The sequence below is a fragment of the Manis javanica genome, chromosome 10 (genome assembly GCF_040802235.1).
Source record: "Manis javanica isolate MJ-LG chromosome 10, MJ_LKY, whole genome shotgun sequence".
NCBI lineage: Eukaryota > Metazoa > Chordata > Mammalia > Pholidota > Manidae > Manis > Manis javanica.
The window spans coordinates 116,156,053-116,173,083 of record NC_133165.1 but is presented as its reverse complement, the minus strand read 5'-3'; the positions used below and the strand labels follow the sequence as shown (position 1 = coordinate 116,173,083).

General features: G+C 58.9%; 1 protein-coding gene across 3 annotated transcripts in view; it reads left to right on the top strand.

Annotated features, from left to right (window-relative positions):
• CELSR1 (cadherin EGF LAG seven-pass G-type receptor 1) overlaps positions 1 to 17,031 on the top strand; it is a 128,341-nt gene that overhangs the window by 88,525 nt on the left and 22,785 nt on the right. For all 3 annotated transcript variants that reach the window (XM_037006765.2, XM_037006764.2, XM_017675578.3), the window contains exons 9-19: positions 512 to 678; positions 5,137 to 5,322; positions 6,375 to 6,488; positions 7,351 to 7,525; positions 8,161 to 8,302; positions 10,446 to 10,566; positions 12,163 to 12,346; positions 12,691 to 12,792; positions 13,454 to 13,548; positions 13,923 to 14,132; positions 16,249 to 16,432. In XM_037006765.2, coding sequence (XP_036862660.2) covers positions 512 to 678; positions 5,137 to 5,322; positions 6,375 to 6,488; positions 7,351 to 7,525; positions 8,161 to 8,302; positions 10,446 to 10,566; positions 12,163 to 12,346; positions 12,691 to 12,792; positions 13,454 to 13,548; positions 13,923 to 14,132; positions 16,249 to 16,432 — 1,680 coding nt within the window. The remainder of the gene's footprint in view (positions 1 to 511; positions 679 to 5,136; positions 5,323 to 6,374; positions 6,489 to 7,350; positions 7,526 to 8,160; positions 8,303 to 10,445; positions 10,567 to 12,162; positions 12,347 to 12,690; positions 12,793 to 13,453; positions 13,549 to 13,922; positions 14,133 to 16,248; positions 16,433 to 17,031) is intronic.

The following is a 17,031-nucleotide window of genomic DNA, read 5'->3' as shown; positions in this document are numbered from 1 at the left end:
CCGATGGTGGCTTAGCCCTGGTTAAGGGGCGTGCACAGGAGCACATGTATACGGCACTCACCGTGGGCTCATACTGCCCTACCAGGCCATGGCCTTTCCTATAGGCCCTGCTTCTGCTCCTGGTCTCCCCATCTTGCAGGTATGGGGTGGGACAGGTGAGCTGGGCTCACGGGGCCCCCCAGCACCCCCTCCCACTGAGCCCAGGGATCCTGAGCAACCCACTCTGCCTCCTGTCCAGCTTGAGAGACCCTAGCCAGTCCCTGCCCATGGCTGACAGCCCCCAGGCCTCCGCCTCTCTTCCAGGGCTGGGCTTCTACAGAACCCACCACTCCTGGCCCAGAGAGCTAGCTGCCCTATGAACGGAAGTCTGAGGCAGCCCTTGCATTAAAGTGCAAAAGGCCCGGGACTTCTTCCCTCCCCGCAGCGGGAGCCCGCACCCTGTCCCCTGCCGCTGACAAAGGTACTTGGGGGCCCGTCTGATCTCGGGAGGGCCACATGTCTGTGTCCACAGTCATGCCTCACCCCCAGCGCTTCAGTGGAGAGAGCGTCGTGTCCTGGAGCGACCTGGACATCACCATCTCTGTGCCCTGGTACCTGGGGCTCATGTTCCGGACCAGGAAGGAGGATGGCGTGCTGATGGAGGCCACAGCAGGCATGTCCTCCAGGCTGCATCTCCAGGTGAGCAAGACCCACGTTGTCCCCACCCCGGGCCCTCCCAGTGCAGGTGTGCCCAAGTGACATAACCTCAGCGGTGGGGCCACAGCACCCGGAAGCAGGGCTTCTCGGTGCACCATGGGGGGAACACGGCCCCGCTGCCCCCCACCGCCCCGGCACCTTGCTGGCCTGGTGGGGTCTCAGCACGAAGGGGAAAGGGAACATGAGCATGCTTTGCCAGTGGCAGCACGACCTTGCCATTCGTGACAGGGATGAGTGCATGGCACCCGGTGTGCGGCCACGACTCCCTGGGGCTGGGGTGGGGGTTGTTTCCAGCACTTTCTTCCTCTATGCCTGGGAGTTAAGTGCAAGGCTGGGGGGCCCAGAGGCCCAGCTCCTTGGCAGCAAAATTCAGCCAAGGTGTGTCAGATGGCAGCGGTGGGGTCCAGGCGCTGGAGAACCCAAGGCGGTGGCAGCGAGCACCTCCAGGTGGGGACGGTGGGCCTCCGGGCGCGTGGGCCGGGGCGGGGAGTGCTGTGCGCGGGCCGGCATTCCAAGAGGCTGCACTCAGGATTCCTGAAAGCCTCCCTAAAAGTCGGATCCCCTTGTTACATGTGTGTTCTCATGGTCTTTACTGTCTTATATATTTAAACATTGGATAAGGAGTACAGCTCTTACAAACTTTGAACAGTTGAATGCACTCTATTCCCTAGTTTTTTTGCATCACAAATAGGTGACCCTGGCATCTTCCCAGTGCCAGAGGCACTGCATTTGAGGAAACAATGATAAATACTTATCTGTGATCCGCACCCGGGTCTTTCTTGCCCTTCTGCCCCTTGTTGTCTCTCCTGGAGGGACATGGAGGGGCTCGTCCTGACCATCAGCCTGGGGTCGTGAGACGTTTGCAAGTCCAGGAGACTCCACTTCATGAGGCGGCCACAGGGGCCCCAAGTGTGGGCAGCAGGCTTGCCCACTCTGCCTGCCCTCCCGCCTCCAGGCACTTTCTGTGTGCAGTGACAGTGGGCACAGGATGCCACCTCTGACCCCTGTCTAATCAGGGGACCACACAGGGTCATTCTCCCTCCTAGAAAGTCCACTTCATGACTCAGACCCAGTTCACCTCCCTGACCCGGCAGTGGCCTGCGGGAATGGTGCCCAGGGACGGTGTTCTGTCTTGGTTTGAAGGAATCCCATAACCGGGCTGTTTTTTTCCATTCTTTCCTCCAGACTTTCCTTCAAGTGAGTGTATGCACGTGCACGCGTGTGTGTGTGCACATATGAGTGGGGGTCTGGGCACACCCATCTCAGGGCAGCGCCCACCCCCTGCACGTGGCTCGTTCATTATGTCAAGACTGGCCCTCTGGCCCCCCGTCCACTCAGCATGGGGAACTTACCCCTGGACCTGCCTCCCCTTTTCTCCGGGACCAGGCCACACCCGAACACAATGCTGTCATCTTGGATGGCCCGCTGCAGGCGTCAGGGCTGCCCCAGCTGGGACGTTCCTCCTGGGCCAGCTCCAGTTCCCGTGCTGTAGTCCTCATGTCTTCATGGAACTGAAAATCATTTCTTTTCACTCCTTTGGGCCCTGGGGCTTTTTGTTCTACCCAGTGTGGAGTAGACTTAAGTCCCAGACAAGGCAGGCTGTGCTGCGGTCAGAGATGGTCAGAGGTGGGAAGGGCCCTACGGAGTACCCATTTCTTTTTATTTTTTTACCATGGTGATACGGAGGCATAGAGCCTCTGAGCTCTGGGTCCCCTGGCTCATTCATCGCCCATGTCCTGCAGTGTCTTTGGGACCCTCACCTGTCGCCCCTTGGGCGCTCCTCTGGAAGCACTTCCATGCGGCAGGGACAGAGGGAGGGGACAGAGGTGCTGCCCAGCGCCCACTTAGCGGGGACAAGACCCTGAGGGCCCCGGTGGGCTGTCAGGCCCCAGGCTCACCAACAGACCAGTTAAGACAAGGCCCCAGGAGGCCACGACTAGCTGTCTGGCAAGGCTGGGGGCTCAGAACCCAACAGGAGGCCCCCTCTCTTCTTCCATCGGCCTGGTTGTCTGTCCGGGCAGCACATGTCTGAGGAACCCCAGGGCATTTTGCAACGCGATGCGGACGTACTGACAGTGCCGTCTGCGCTCCAAGGTCACTGCAGCTGTCACTGATTTTCCCTCGATTTGTAATTTCTGCAGTTTACCAAGCAGGCCCAGAAGCTGCCTCCGGGCTGGAACCGGGCAGGCGCAGTTCTGCCCGGGGATGGCATTTTCCCCTGCAGTTGCTTCACTGTTGGAACAGATTAAATTGGGTGTTTTTGATTCAGGTGATGAACTGGAGCTTACAAGTTGCATTTGGCAGGGGTCTCTAGGAAAAGGTGCGCTTTCAGTGGGAACACTCCCCGAAGCCACCGACTCCCATTCCATTTGAGCGATTACGTTATTCCTATGTAGCTAATCCCCAAAATAAGGTTTTTTTTTGCCAGGGACTGTGGGCAGCCCCTCCCTGTCAGGGGCTGGATGGCAAGAGATCTGGCCTTAGGGGAAATCCACCAGACCCCAGGGGCCACCCAGAAGCCGCCCCAGAGCAGTTCCCGAAGGCTGGTCAACTGGGCACTACAGAATGTTCTGGATTATTTCCACCTAATGTATTTGGAACAAGGGCCTCCTCAGGCCCTGTAGGTTCTTGGCTGCAGTGCAGGTGTTCCCTCCGTCTCCATAGCAGACCAGACAAGCCACGTCATCCTACCACCCAGGCCAATTTGGGTAATTGCATGCAGGCGCCCTGAATCTGCCTGCATTGTCAGGTGGGGTAATCTTGCCATTGTTGAACGCTTCTCTTAAATCCGGTGACAGGCCCGAGGCTTGAGGTGGCAGCAGTGACTGCCCATCACCCTGTGATTCATTCTACCAGTATTGCTTTTGTATGTAGACATCTGTCATTTTTATTGTTATCTGCTGGCGTTGGGGTTTTTTTTAGTAAGGACAGTGGGTGAGAACAGAAAGGAAATTAGCGCATAAGCTTAAATTTCTGGGGTACAAAAGGAACTAGCGTGCAAAAAGGTGAAAAATTACATTTTTTCAATCAACTACTGATCGAGTCCAAAAGCAGTAACTCAATATTAGTTGCATTATCTTTATAATCAGTTAAAAATATTTTCTAGTTTCCATCATGATCTCCATTTTCCAGTAAATCATTTGGTATTGTTTCTAGCATAATTGCAGGTCAGAGAATGTACACTGAGATTTCATAACTTTGAAATGCGTTGAGACCTGCTTCACAATGCAGTAGTGCGTCCTTATGTGCAGTTCCCCGTCCCTGGCAAGAACGTGCTCTACACACATGGAGCGGGTGATGTCTGTTCCTTGCGGCATTCAGATCTTCTATGTTGTGATCGATTTCTTTTGTCTGTCTTCTCAGTTACTGAGAGAGGGGAATTAAAAATCCCCAGCCATAATGATGGATTTAGCTCTCCTTTCATTTACCAAGTTTTGCTTTGTATGTTTTGAGGCGAGGTTATTAGGTGCGTACACGTTTAGGATTGTTTTATCTTCCTGGAAAATTGACTCTCATTACAGAAAGCCTCTTTCTCTCTAGTAATCACTCTTGCCCTGAACTGTATTTCGTCTCATGTGAACACACAGCTCTGCGTCTGACGCTTCTGCTTCCTGGATCCCGCATGGGTCTGTCTTTGCTGTTTCTTGCTTCTCTTGATATCAAGCACATTGTCTGGTCTCCTTAGGTGCTTTTGTTTGGAGCAAATTTTTGGCTGTTTTTGATTGACTGCTGGACATGATATTGAAAAAGCAGAGAGAATGTGAAGCTGGAATGGTGGCGTCACTGTCCCTCATGTTTGCTTCTGACAGGCAGCCCCCACCCTGGGTAGGCTCTGAATTCCAGTTGTTATCATCCCTACCCTGTGAGCCTAGAAAATGTTGCTCACCTTCAGCCTCAGCTGTGTCCCCCAGAGCAGCTGATGACCCCAGGGGAGAGCGAACACCACGCTCATTTCTGCAGACCTGCTTTCTCGTGGCTGTGGCTCTAACTGCAGTGTCTTGAGTCACTCTGATGCCTGCAGACAGGTGTCATAAAGTGTGACATGTGCATCCAAAATAAGAGCTCAGGAAACACCTGCGTCTGTTGGTCCCCAAAATTAGGGCTGATGGGCTTTATCTTACTTGACCTCTGTCATCATTTTTTTAGTGAAGTATAATTGACATACAAAACCCTATTTGATATTTTTATACGTTACAAAATGATCCCCAAGATAAGTCTAGTTACCCTCTGACCTCTGTCAACGTTTGACCCTGAACACCGTGGAAAAAGACCTATAATTCTGAAGTGTCACAGGTAACAACAGTAACAAACCGCCTAATTTTGACCCAGTGCCCTTTGGTAAGTCTGTGTGCCTGGCTTTGTTATTTAAGTGACGGCAAAGTATTTCCTCTTCTGCTGTCTTCACATCAGTCGGTGGGCATGGCTCTCCCTGTCCTGCAGATCCTGAACAACCACGTTCAGTTTGAGGTGTCCCATGGCCCCTTGGACGTGGCATCCGTGCGGCTGTCCAGGTCTCGTGTGACTGACGGCGAGTGGCACCACCTATTGATAGAGCTGAAGAGCGCCAAGGAGGGCAAAGACATCAAGTACCTGGCGGTCATGACCTTGGACTATGGGATGGACCAGGTGAGTTACACCTGCACCCACTTTGGAACAGACCCCTTCACAGGGCGCATGGGGAACCAGAGTGACCCCTCTGTGTGTCGGGGCCCACCGGAGCCCTTGTGGGTCTGGGGATGTGTGTCCTAGGGCCCTTGAGTCTGGGTCTCACGTTTCACCTTATGCCAAGGTCACCGGCATCTGCACCCCCTCCGCCTTCTCGAGGGTCAGCTTCTAGAGTCGGGGACTGGACTCTGTGCATCTGTGTGTCCCATCATGGTGCTACTGCCGCCTTCTGCAGCCATTTCTTTGAGCAAAGCTGACTTAAGTAACGACAGTGGGCTCAGCACCAGCCTCTGGGGCACAGAGATGAATAACGTGCAGGTCTTTGCCCTCACAGTGGACGGTGCGTAAGGGTGGTGAGCAGGGAGACCGGGTACCAGAGGGGTCCGCGGGACACCAGAGATGTACGCCCGGCCCCCATGGGCAAGTGGTTCAGGCAGAGCACACTTGCTAAACCACACTGGATTTCCATGGCTTGCCACCAGGAATGAGATGTTTTCTATAGGACGTCCACATGCTGAAGGGGCTGCTTGTGATTCTTGAGCACCCTTGGAGTCCTGGCTCCTCTAATACCTGGTTCTGAGAATGAACAGCTGTTGGGGTCCACGGGCACGCCTTCCAGGACCTAAGGGCCTGGCAAAGACTTCCTTAGATTCCTGCAACAGTGGGCGTATTTTCCATCTGCAGCCATCTTAGTGGCTTACTGAGCTCTTTCTCTCACAGTGGATGGTTAGGAGCACCCGTTATGGAGCTGGGGGGGCTGCCCACGTCCCCCAGCTGGCCACCTTGGCTGGGCTGGGCTGCAGACACACCCTCTGACCTGGCTCCCGTGCCCTGCCTGTCACACAGATGGTTGTGCTCTCCACTGAGAAGGCAGAGGCCCTGCCCCTCTCTGGAGGCCCGGATGTCCTCTGGCTGTGGGGAGTTTGCCAGAGTGACTGTGTCTTAGCCTCCCAACACCGTCTTCCCAGCCAGGGGTCCCCAGGTGGTGGCTTAGTCCCCTTTTCCTTGCACAGGACACAGTGCAGATTGGGAACCAGCTTCCAGGGTTGAAGATGAGAAGCATTGTCGTTGGGGGGGTGTCTGAAGACAAGGTGTCCGTGCACCGTGGTTTCCGGGGCTGTATGCAGGTACGGAGGGGCATGGCGGCCACCCTCAGGGCTGCTCAGGGGCTGCCAGGATCGCGCAGTCGCTGCCGTTGTTCAACATGTTAGTGTTCGGTAAATAACATGTCTGATCGCCAACCCAACTTTAAATCCTGTTTCCAGCTTACACCCACCCTCCCCTGTGGATCCCCATGTTCCCCCTGCATCCCCACCACGGTGCCACCTGCACCTCCACCTCCATGTCGAGTCCAGGACCCGCCCCTCAAAGCCTCCACCGGCCCCCCAGCCCACCCCCACGTCATCCCCTAGACCAGGTGTTCTAGCAGCAGCCAGAGTGAGGTCAGCTCACGTCCCCCGACTTACAGCTTAACTCCTACGTGCCTTCGCCACCCCCACCCACGTGTTCCTGCCCCAAGTGCCCTTTGAACCCCTTGTACCCGTCCGCCGGGCTCTGGCTACTGGGCCTCCTGCCCAGCACCTTGCCATGGGCCTTGCCTGGTGGCCCCTTGGCCGAATGCCTTCCACACGGCCACCCCGCCTCCCACCAGCTGCCTTGCCCACCCTCCTGGTGCTCGCCCATCACCCACATTTACTTTCCCGTGACACTAGCTGTGGGATTGTCAGAATGTGGACCCACTCTGTCCTCGTTTCGGGTGGCTGTCTCCCTGCCTGGACACAAACCCGGGGAGGCAGAAGTGGCCTGGTTCCTACTGCTGTCCCCCCTCCCTGTTCCCACCCAGCGGTCCCAGCTCTGCGTCTAAATGAGGCGTTGCTGTGCAACAAGGGCCTGGAGAGAGCTGGGACTCTCTTGACACATGGTGACCTCCGGGGGCTCTTCCAGCCCCAAGGTCCCCGGGCTGAGTCCGGCTGCCCCTTTTTGACTCAGGGAGTGAGAATGGGCGAGACGTCCACCAACATTGCCACGCTAAGCATGAATGACGCCCTCAAGGTCAGGGTGAAGGACGGCTGTGACGTGGAGGACCCGTGCACCTCCAGCCCCTGCCCGCCGCACAGCCGCTGCCACGATGCCTGGGACAGCTACTCCTGCGTCTGCGAGAAAGGTGGGAGCCCCTGCACCCACCCCTTCGTTCCTGGTGCCCATTGGTGGAGGGCGACGCCTTTGGTGTTCAGAAGTCCTGGAGGAAAGCTGATGGGGTGTCAGTTTCCCCATCAGCCCTCTCGGGTCTCTGGAACCTTATGCTTTGTTTTATAACTGAGGAGTGGGTCCCCTCGTCTTAGTGTGTCCCTCTGTCTTTCCTTCACTTGGGTCCCAAGGCATTGTGGGCAGGATTCTCAGGGCACATGATAGGGGAAAAACTGAATGAAAAGTGCACATTTCAAAGGCTCTGTGTTTTGTGATGGCCTCAGAATTTTGAGGTGCTGCAGTCCTGCTCAGCTGGTACCTATCTGCCATGTGTCCTGGGTGGCCAGGACCCTCCACACATGGCTCTGCCCTCCCTCTGGGTGGCCTGGGCGGCCCTCTCTGCATTTCCAAGTGCCACCCACCGGGCATTTGTGTTCCCTGTGACTCCAAGGTGCCCCAGCCCTCCCTCTGCAGGGTGACAGGGGAAGTCGAGTTTTGGGGAAGCCGTGGACTGTTTGAGACACCTCACCATCGAGGGTCTGGCTCCAGAAGGTGGGCTGCAATGGCAGGGGCGGACCTCGGGGAGGGTGTGACGCTGGCCTGTCCCCGCAGGGTACTTTGGAAGGAAGTGCGTGGACGCGTGTCACCTGAACCCCTGCGAGCATGTCTCGGCCTGCGTGCACAGCCCCGGCTCCCCGCGGGGCTACGCGTGTGAGTGCGGGCCCGGCCGCTACGGGGAGCACTGCCAGCACAAGTAAGGGGGCCCTCCAGGGCCACAGCCCCTTCTTCCGACTCTCTCCTTGTTACTGAGCCTGAAAATACATGTTCGCTTGCATAATAAGGACCTGAAAAGAAACTTGGCGTGAAATACACAAGAATCAAACTGGGCTTTCCAAACTAACCCTATTCGAGCATGTTTTACTCCAGGAACATGCGACATGACTCATTTATCGAGAGCTTGCTGTGCACATGGTGGGCAGGCAGCGAGATGCAGGGGGGTGGGCGTGCCTTCACCGAGCACCCCCTCGAGTCCGGGTTGGAGGTGGCCCGACATGCACGTGACGCCTGGGTCCCACGGAGCCAGCGCTCCCCGGACTCCCGAGCCCAGGTGTACAGCCATTGCAGATGAGTCACTTTGTCCAGGGGAACATCTTGCTTCCCCATGAACCAAGACTCCGGCCCCTTCACAGGTGACCCGGTGGCATCTGGTGACTCACCCAGTGGCAGCCGTCCTGGCGCAGGAACTGCTCCACCTGGCAGGGCACCTCACTCTGCTTTCCCGTTGGGGACCAGAGCAAGCGAGACACAGCCTGTGGCCCCGGCCTGTGACTTTATGGGAGACGGGGGCTGCCCAGCATGCTGGCGGGAGCGGGATGGGAGCCAGGAGGCGTGAAGGGGGAGGGCATTCTGGGGGGGACCATGGGGCAGAGTGAGAGACCAGTGGTGGGATGAGGCCGGCCTGCAGAGTTCAGGGGGTTGGTCCCAGGGCTGTGCTGTCCCAGGAGTGTCAAAGGCGATGAGGCCAGCCCCCCACCGCCAGGGAACGGCCGCTGCCTGTCACCCTACCTCGGATCCCAGCCTCAGACCCCCTGCCTGTGGGGTTTTCCCCACCACAGCGCCCTGCACTGGGGAGGCAGGGGCCAGCCTTGCGAGCTGGGGACAGAGCATGGCTTTACGGAGGCCACAGGGGCCCAGGAGAAAAGTGGCAGGATCGAGACTAGATCTCCAAGGTCCCGGCTGGCGCACGGAGTGCAGTTGGAGCAGGAGGAAGCCAGAGGCAGGGGACCACCTAAGAGGCCGATGGCATCTCCAGGGCCTGGTATTGTGGGCACAGCAAGGTGAAGAGGGGCACTCCAAGGCTCTGGGCGCCCACACTGTCAATACATACCACAAACACTGCCACGGGGGCCCTGGGCCCAGCTGTTCAGCCCTGATTGTGTCCATGCCCTTGTTGTGTGCACAGTCAGTACTTAATAACTGCTGCCAGGTGAGTGCATATGCGAGGTTGCTTCCCAGGCAGGTGGGTAGATGGAATGCCATGAGCCAGGCTGGTAAACACAGGGTGGTGCCTCATTTTGAGGATCTTGGGAAACTTGTGGTGGGGGGCACCCCACAGGCAGGGGGTCTGAGGTTAGGATCAGAGATAGAGTGACAGGCAGTGGCCAAAGCCCTGGCGGGGTGGGGCTGGCCTTGTCACCTTTGATGCGCATCTCAGGGCCTGTGGGGCTCTGCTGGGGCTGTTCTCAAGGGCAGGACTGGGTGGTCTCACATCCTATGCCCACCGGGTTGAGCCCATGGCTGCAGGGAGCTGACTGAGGCACATGTCGTGTCCTCAGAAAGGTTGTTCCTGGCACTCTTGGGGACATGGCCAGTGTTTGGCCCGGGGGCCTGGGGAACCGTGGATGCCCCAGAGTCCCCTGCTCAGGCACTGCGCCCTGAGCACCTCCTGCCACAGACCCCTGCGTCCTGCCTGGCTCAGTCTGGGTCGTGCGGGGTCAGTTGTCACTGAGCCCCACAAGCCAGGGGTCGCCGTGTGGGTGCTGGGGCCGAGCGTGCACGGCGTATTGAATGTGGTGCCGTCATGCGAGGAGGAAGCCCAGGTTGGGGTACTCGCCCGTGTCTTCCAGGTAGAACAAAAACACGAGCAGATCATTTTAGAGATAACAGTTTTGTACATAGAAAGCCCTCCAGACGTGGGCCTCTGGACACTGAGATCATGACAGGAAATCTGAGGGGCCGTGGGAGAGCGAGGGGGACCAGCAGAGGGTGAACCAAGGGCACTGCAGGGAGGCAGGTGCCCGGAACCAGGCCACTAAGGCTGCAGGCCTCCCACAGGCTTCCTTTCACTCCGAGAATGGCTGTGAACACCTTCCGTCTCCATCTCATTTTCCCAACAGGATGGACCTTCCGTGCCCCAAAGGCTGGTGGGGACATCCCGTGTGTGGACCGTGCCACTGTGCAGTCAGCAGAGGCTTCGATCCCGACTGTAACAAGACCAGCGGCCAGTGCCAGTGCAAGGTGGGCCCGCGCGGGCACCTGGCACGGGACACCCCTACCCCACACAGTGCTGAGCCCGGGGTGGCCAGTGCACATGCCTGCAGAGGTACATGTGCGTGTGTGCACACAGACACACACACACACACACATGCCTGCACACTGTCACATGCACACACCTACACACACGTCTGCCTGCATGCATTCCCACACCCACACACACCCACATACCTATACCTGTGTTACCCCGGCACATTTCCTTCACATACCAACACAACTGTACACACACACCTACAAATGTCTACCTGGACACATTCACATGCACACACACGTATACAAACATGGCTTTAGATTTTTCACTGGCCACAGACGTGCTGAGTATGTCAGGGCTGTTTTTTATGTGTAGAGTTTTTTGGGCAGTGGGAGGTGGAGTCGTCACCCCTACTCCCAGGTGGTAACAGGAAACCAGTCCCTGTGAGGTGGGCTCATCTTAGGCACTAGCCACAATTCTCCTCAACAGCTACTCCTTTCGTTTATCGCCGGCACACGACAGCCGAAATTCTAAAACAGGACAGCTCCCGGTAGCCCCACCCGGGAGTCCATCGGCGTGCACAGCAGTCGGCTCCTCAGGGCCCGTGTACATGCTGCAGCCTCCCCTCTAGGCAATGCAGCCTGCCCCTCGGCCTCCAGGAAGGCTCCAGGCACCCTGACAATCCTGCTGACAGCTGCCTGGCCGGGACCTGTGCTCACAGGAAGGCCTTGCCCACTCAGGGAGGGACATTACATCACGGCCCCTGGTGCGCCCCAGTGGTCTGACATCAGTCATGGCCCCTAGGTTCCCTGGTGCTTCCAAAAACAGAACATTGTCTCCTGAAATGCTTGCATGAAAAACCGCAATGGCTGTAGAGGGTCAGGACTGGGCCGGCCGTGTGGAACTGTGGGGCATCAGTGGGGGCAGGACAGCAGGAAAGCGGGAGGGTATTTGGAGAAAAAATTCCTATAAAATTGTAGAGAATTTGGAGGTGACAGGGACACCCATCTCCCCTCCGAGGGTGATGCTGACATCGCAGTGCCTCGGTCCAGGCACTAAAATACAGATGGAACCCCCTTGGGGGACTGTGTCCCTCCCTGACTCGGAAGCCTGATGGTGGCCATGAGCTCCCAGGTCACAGCCCACCCAGTTTTCAGTGGGGGATTCAAGTGACCTCACAGAGGCGGTGTGGCCAGTGAACAGCCGAACTGGGCATAAACCCAGGACCTTAAAGTCTGAAGCCCGTGCTCTTGACTGTCACCTGCCAGTCCAGGGTATGCATCCAGGTGGCTTCTGATTTCTCATGTGTCAAAAAAAATGCTTCAAGGGGATCATACATAAACCTGCATCTGAGTCTCTGATCATTTTAGGACAAGTATGAGGTGGTGCACAGTATGTTTGCCCAGAGATGAGAGGGGGGGTGCTCTCCTGCCCTGTCTAGCATGGAGGGCCCCCAGGAAGCCACCTGCTAGAGGAGCACGGTGGGGGCAGCGGTAGGAGGCCCAGCAGCCAGGCTGGGACCTCGATGTCTCCAGGAGCAGGGCCTCTGCAGTGTCTGGAGTCCCATGCGCTGCTTGGGGTTTTTGCAGGAGAATCACTACAGGCCCCCAGACCAGGATGCCTGCCTGCCGTGTGACTGTTTCCCGCATGGCTCCCACAGTCGCACCTGCGATGCGGACACAGGGCAGTGTGCATGCAAGCCTGGCGTCATCGGCCGCCAGTGCAACCGCTGTGACAACCCTTTTGCTGAGGTCACCATGCTTGGCTGTGAAGGTCTGTGTTGTCCCTTGGCCCCATTAGGCCACGTTGCGATGACGGTCTGCTGGGCTCATGTGCATGTGCGCGTCTGTGTGTGCAGTGCACACTCCTCGGCTTTGGGGAATTCTTGGCAGCCTCGTGGTCTGACTGTACACTTGGCCTTCTCTAACCTGGCTTTCCAGGAGGGGCTGGGCCAGAGCCTGGGTCCCCCAGCCCCTGTTCTAACCCTGATGGGAAGACAGGAGGGGTCCAGTTCCTGGCAGTGGCAGGCCTGCTTCAGGGGGGAGCGTGCGGAGAGCCGCGTACATTCTGGAGGTCGGCCATGCCGGGCTGAGCTGCTTTCTTTCTCCATCCCCCAGTCATCTACAACGGATGTCCCAGAGCATTTGAGGCCGACATCTGGTGGCCGCAGACCAAGTTTGGGCAGCCAGCCGCAGTGCCCTGCCCCAAGGGATCCGTGGGTAAGTACCGTGGCCCGTGGCATCTCTTCTGGGCAGGAAATCGCGCTGAGGCCTGTGGCTTATGGGATAGCTGGCCAAGGCATCAGAACTCATTCAGTTCCTTACTGAAAAGTCTCCTTTAGCCATAGTGTCAGGGAAAATTAGAGAACTTTCCTTACTAGTAATGACAGACGCGGAGAGGGCATAATGAGAACGTGAGGAGGATGGGCTGGCACTCAGAGGAGCTGCCTCGGCAGCACAGCAGCGGGCTGTCTGTGAACGGGATAGTAGCCACGTCGGCCCCGCGAGGGTCGGGAGCTCAGGGAGACAACGCGTGGAGGGCGCGCAGGCCCGGGCCGGTCCTTGGCCAGCGTGCACGCACACAGAAAGCGTTGGACCTCGGTGGGCAATCGGGCTGGCTTCTCCTTTCCACAGACTCGCTCAGATGTCCGTGCGGTTGTCTCGGTTGCAGGCGTCTCAGGCAACTGTAAGGCCTGGCAGCAAACACCAGGCGCTTCTAGACGCAGCCCCAGGCCTGAGAGAGCAGGGCTAGCGTGGGCTTTGTGGCCGTGGCACTTGCTGAGGGGTGCACATCACCGCTGGGGTCACGCCTCGCCTGCATATTCAAGCACGCGTTAATTCATGCAGATTTTGGGTTTCAGTGCCTGTTCTCTGCCCCTAGGAAACGCGGTGCGGCACTGCAGCGGGGAGAAGGGCTGGCTGCCCCCAGAGCTCTTCAACTGCACCACCGCCTCCTTCGTGGAGCTCAGAGCCCTGGTGAGCCGGCGCCCTGGGGATGGGTGTGGGGCAGCAGGGCCACACCCCCACCCCCGCCCCGGCGCCTGCGGCAGAGTGTGGCCCTCCTGCCCAGGAAGCTCCGGGCCTGCCTCTGCAGGCAGGGTCCCCTCTCCGCGCCTGTCCTCCGGGCATCGTGCCCCCACCTCTTCCACTGGGTGTCTTTTTCCAAGTGCTTTTGCCCCGGACAGACCCTCCATTTTCACGTCAGTTTTATCAGCCGAAGTGCTTTTTGGGGTTTTTCAAGTTTATTTTCTAACAAGTTTCTACAGGCAAATAGTGGGTTTTGGACTAGCAGGAGGCACGTACAGCGAGCACAGTAGGTTTGCAGACACCACCTTTCTCCCCTGATCCAGAATGAGAAGCTGAGCCGGAACGAGACGCGGATGGACAGCAACAGGTCCCTGAGGCTGGCCAAGGCGCTGCGGAATGCCACGCGGCATACGGGCTCACTCTTCGGCAACGACGTGCGGACGGCCTACCAGCTGCTGGCCCGCGTCCTGCTGCACGAGAGCCGCCAGCAGGGCTTTGAGCTGGCGGCCACGCGGGACGCCAACTTCCACGAGGTGGGTGGGTGGTGGGCAGGAGCCCCTTCAGGGGAGCCCACCCGTGTGGGACACACTGAGCCCAGGCGTCCTGCAGGGGTCAGAGGGCGTCCAGCGTCCATGCTCAGCTGTGAAAGGCTGTTGTACCCAATGTCCTCAAGGCAAAAGCCCACTTTTCAAATGTGAGCCGAGCCCAGGCCGGCACAGTGACCTGCAGAGGCCTGTCAGGGGCGTTCTGGCAATGCTTACATGGGTAGCCCACTTACCCCACATGCCTCCTGTGATGTAGTCATTGCCCCATTTTACAGGTAGGGAGACTGAGGTGCAGCAAAGGCACACAGCCCTAAGGGGTGGGGCTCCAGAGTGTCTGCTCCCACCCTTCACTGGGGTCCTGCTTGCAGATGGCCATGCAGACCGTTGTGTTTTGCGTTTAAGTAACTGGCCCTTCTAAGAAATGCCTGTTGGCGATGACTAGTGAAGAGACCCATCCATCGTGACGTTTGGGAACTGCTCTGGGGGGTGGGGCAGGGTCACCTCATAATCCCCTGCCACTCACTCTAGGCCTCTCCATCCACACAGAGCACTTGGGGGGGCACCTTCCCACCCACACAGAGCCCCCAGGGCCTCCCCATCCATGCAGACCCCCAGGGCCTTCCTATCTACACAGAGCACTTGGGGGGGCACCTCTCCACCCACACAGCCCCCAGGGCCTCCCCATCCACACAGAGCACTTGAGGGGGCCTCCCACCCACACAGAGCCCCCAGGGCCTCCCCATCCACACAGAGCCCCCAGGGCCTCCCCATCCATGCAGACCCCCAGGGCCTCCCTATCTACACAGAGCACTTGGGGGGGCACCTCACCACCCACACAGAGCCCCCTGGGCCTCCCATCTACACAGAGCACTTGGGGGGGCACCTTCCCACCCACACAGAGCCCTCTGGGCCTCCCCATCCATGCAGACCCCCAGGGCCTCCCCATCCACACAGCACTTGCGGGGGCCTCCCCACCCACACAGAGCCCCCAGGGCCTCCCCATCCATGCAGACCCCCAGGGCCTCCCCATCTACACAGAGCATTTGAGGGGGCCTCCCCACCCACACAGAGCCCCCAGGGCCTCCCCATCTACACAGAGCACTTGGGGGGGCACCTCACCACCCACACAGAGCCCTCTGGGCCTCCCCATCCATGCAGACCCCCAGGGCCTCCCCATCTACACAGAGCACTTGAGGGGGCCTCCCCATCCACACAGAGCCCCCAGGGCCTCCCCATCTACACAGAGCACTTGGGGGGGCCTCCCCACCTTCACAGAGCCTCCAGGGCCTCCCCATCCACACAGAGCACTTGAGGGGGCCTCCCCACCCACACAGAGCCCCCAGGGCCTCCCCATCTACACAGAGCACTTGAGGGGGCCTCCCCATCCACACAGAGCCCCCAGGGCCTCCCCATCCATGCAGACCCCCAGGGCCTCCCCATCTACACAGAGCACTTGGGGGGCCCTCCCCACCTTCACAGAGCCTCCAGGGCCTCCCCATCCACACAGAGCGCTTGGGGGGGTCTCCCTACCCACACAGAGCCCCAGGGCCTCCCCGTCCATGCAGACCCCAGTACCCAGGCAGGGTCCCCTGTTTGCTTTCAGTCCAGGCCCACAGGCTTTGGTTGATGCACTTTCTTCCAGTTTTTGGTTCTTTGCAAACAGAAGTTCCCCCTCCTGGCTTCTCTCATGGGTTGTGGCCCGCCCAGGACAGCCCCATGTGTCTGCCCCATGCCGCCCACCTGGACACATGAACCCAGAGGTGGGGGGTGGGACAGGAGTGTCACCTGCAGAATGACCGCTGCAGGCCCTCAGACTGCATCACTGCACTCCGAGCAGAGGGGCAGCGGCTCCCACCGCCTGGCTTGCCTGCTGGGCTGGGGTTCCGACATGCAGCCTTCTCTCCTTCGGGCTCAGGGTATGTGGTGAAACTGTGGCAGGCTTCTCCGTGGCAGTGTCTCTGGCACCAAGGACCTGGCCTGCCCTGCCTGGGAGAGCTAAAGGCTTTCTAGATTTCTAGAACCTGGTGTGCCCATCACCTTAGCCAGGGCTCTGTGGCTGGCCACACACGGGAGCTGAGTGCCATCCATCTGTCCGTCTGACCAGGACATCGTCCACGCGGGCAGCGCCCTCCTGGCCCCGGCCACCCGGGCCTCCTGGGAGCAGATCCAGCGGAGCGAGGGGGGCGCGGCACAGCTGCTGCGGCGCTTCGAGGCCTACTTCAGCAACGTGGCGCAGAACGTGCGGAGGACCTACCTGAGGCCCTTCGTCATCGTCACTGCCAACATGAGTAAGACTCCGAGCCAGCATGGGGCCGGGTGACAGGTCTGCCCCTCGGGCGGGCCCCTGGGCCTGTCTGGGGTGCAGCCCCTGCTCAGCCATCTCTGAGGAAAGAGTCAACGCCTCTGGCCTCTGCTTCCTTGTCTATAAAATGGGGTCATAGGACCCTTGTCCAGCCTTTTCCAAGGTGATCCGTGGAAACACACATCGCTCCCAGGCCCAGGAAATCAGGGACAGGTGCCGGGCAGGGGAGGTGGGGAGCAGAGGTGCTAGGGCATGACCTCGGTGGTCTTCAGGCATGACCTTGGTTGACGCGGGCCTTCAGGACCTGGGTGTGAGACTGTCTGGAGAAGTGGGTGTGGAGGGTCTGGCCGTAGGTCTCACCCTCCGGGCTCACTCAGAGAGGTGCAGATCCGGGGAGGGGATGGGCCAGGCCGGCCAGGCTCCTGGGCGGCGGGGGGACCCCCGCCCTCCCTCATCCGGGAGCTGATGCTTTGTGAGCCGAGTCACCTCCGGAGTCCAGGACAGCTCTGTTTAAACTGTCAGGCTCCTTCGTGGGGAGAAAGCCCTGTAGGGTAGAGCCAGGCCTCTCCTCGCCCAGACAGAGCT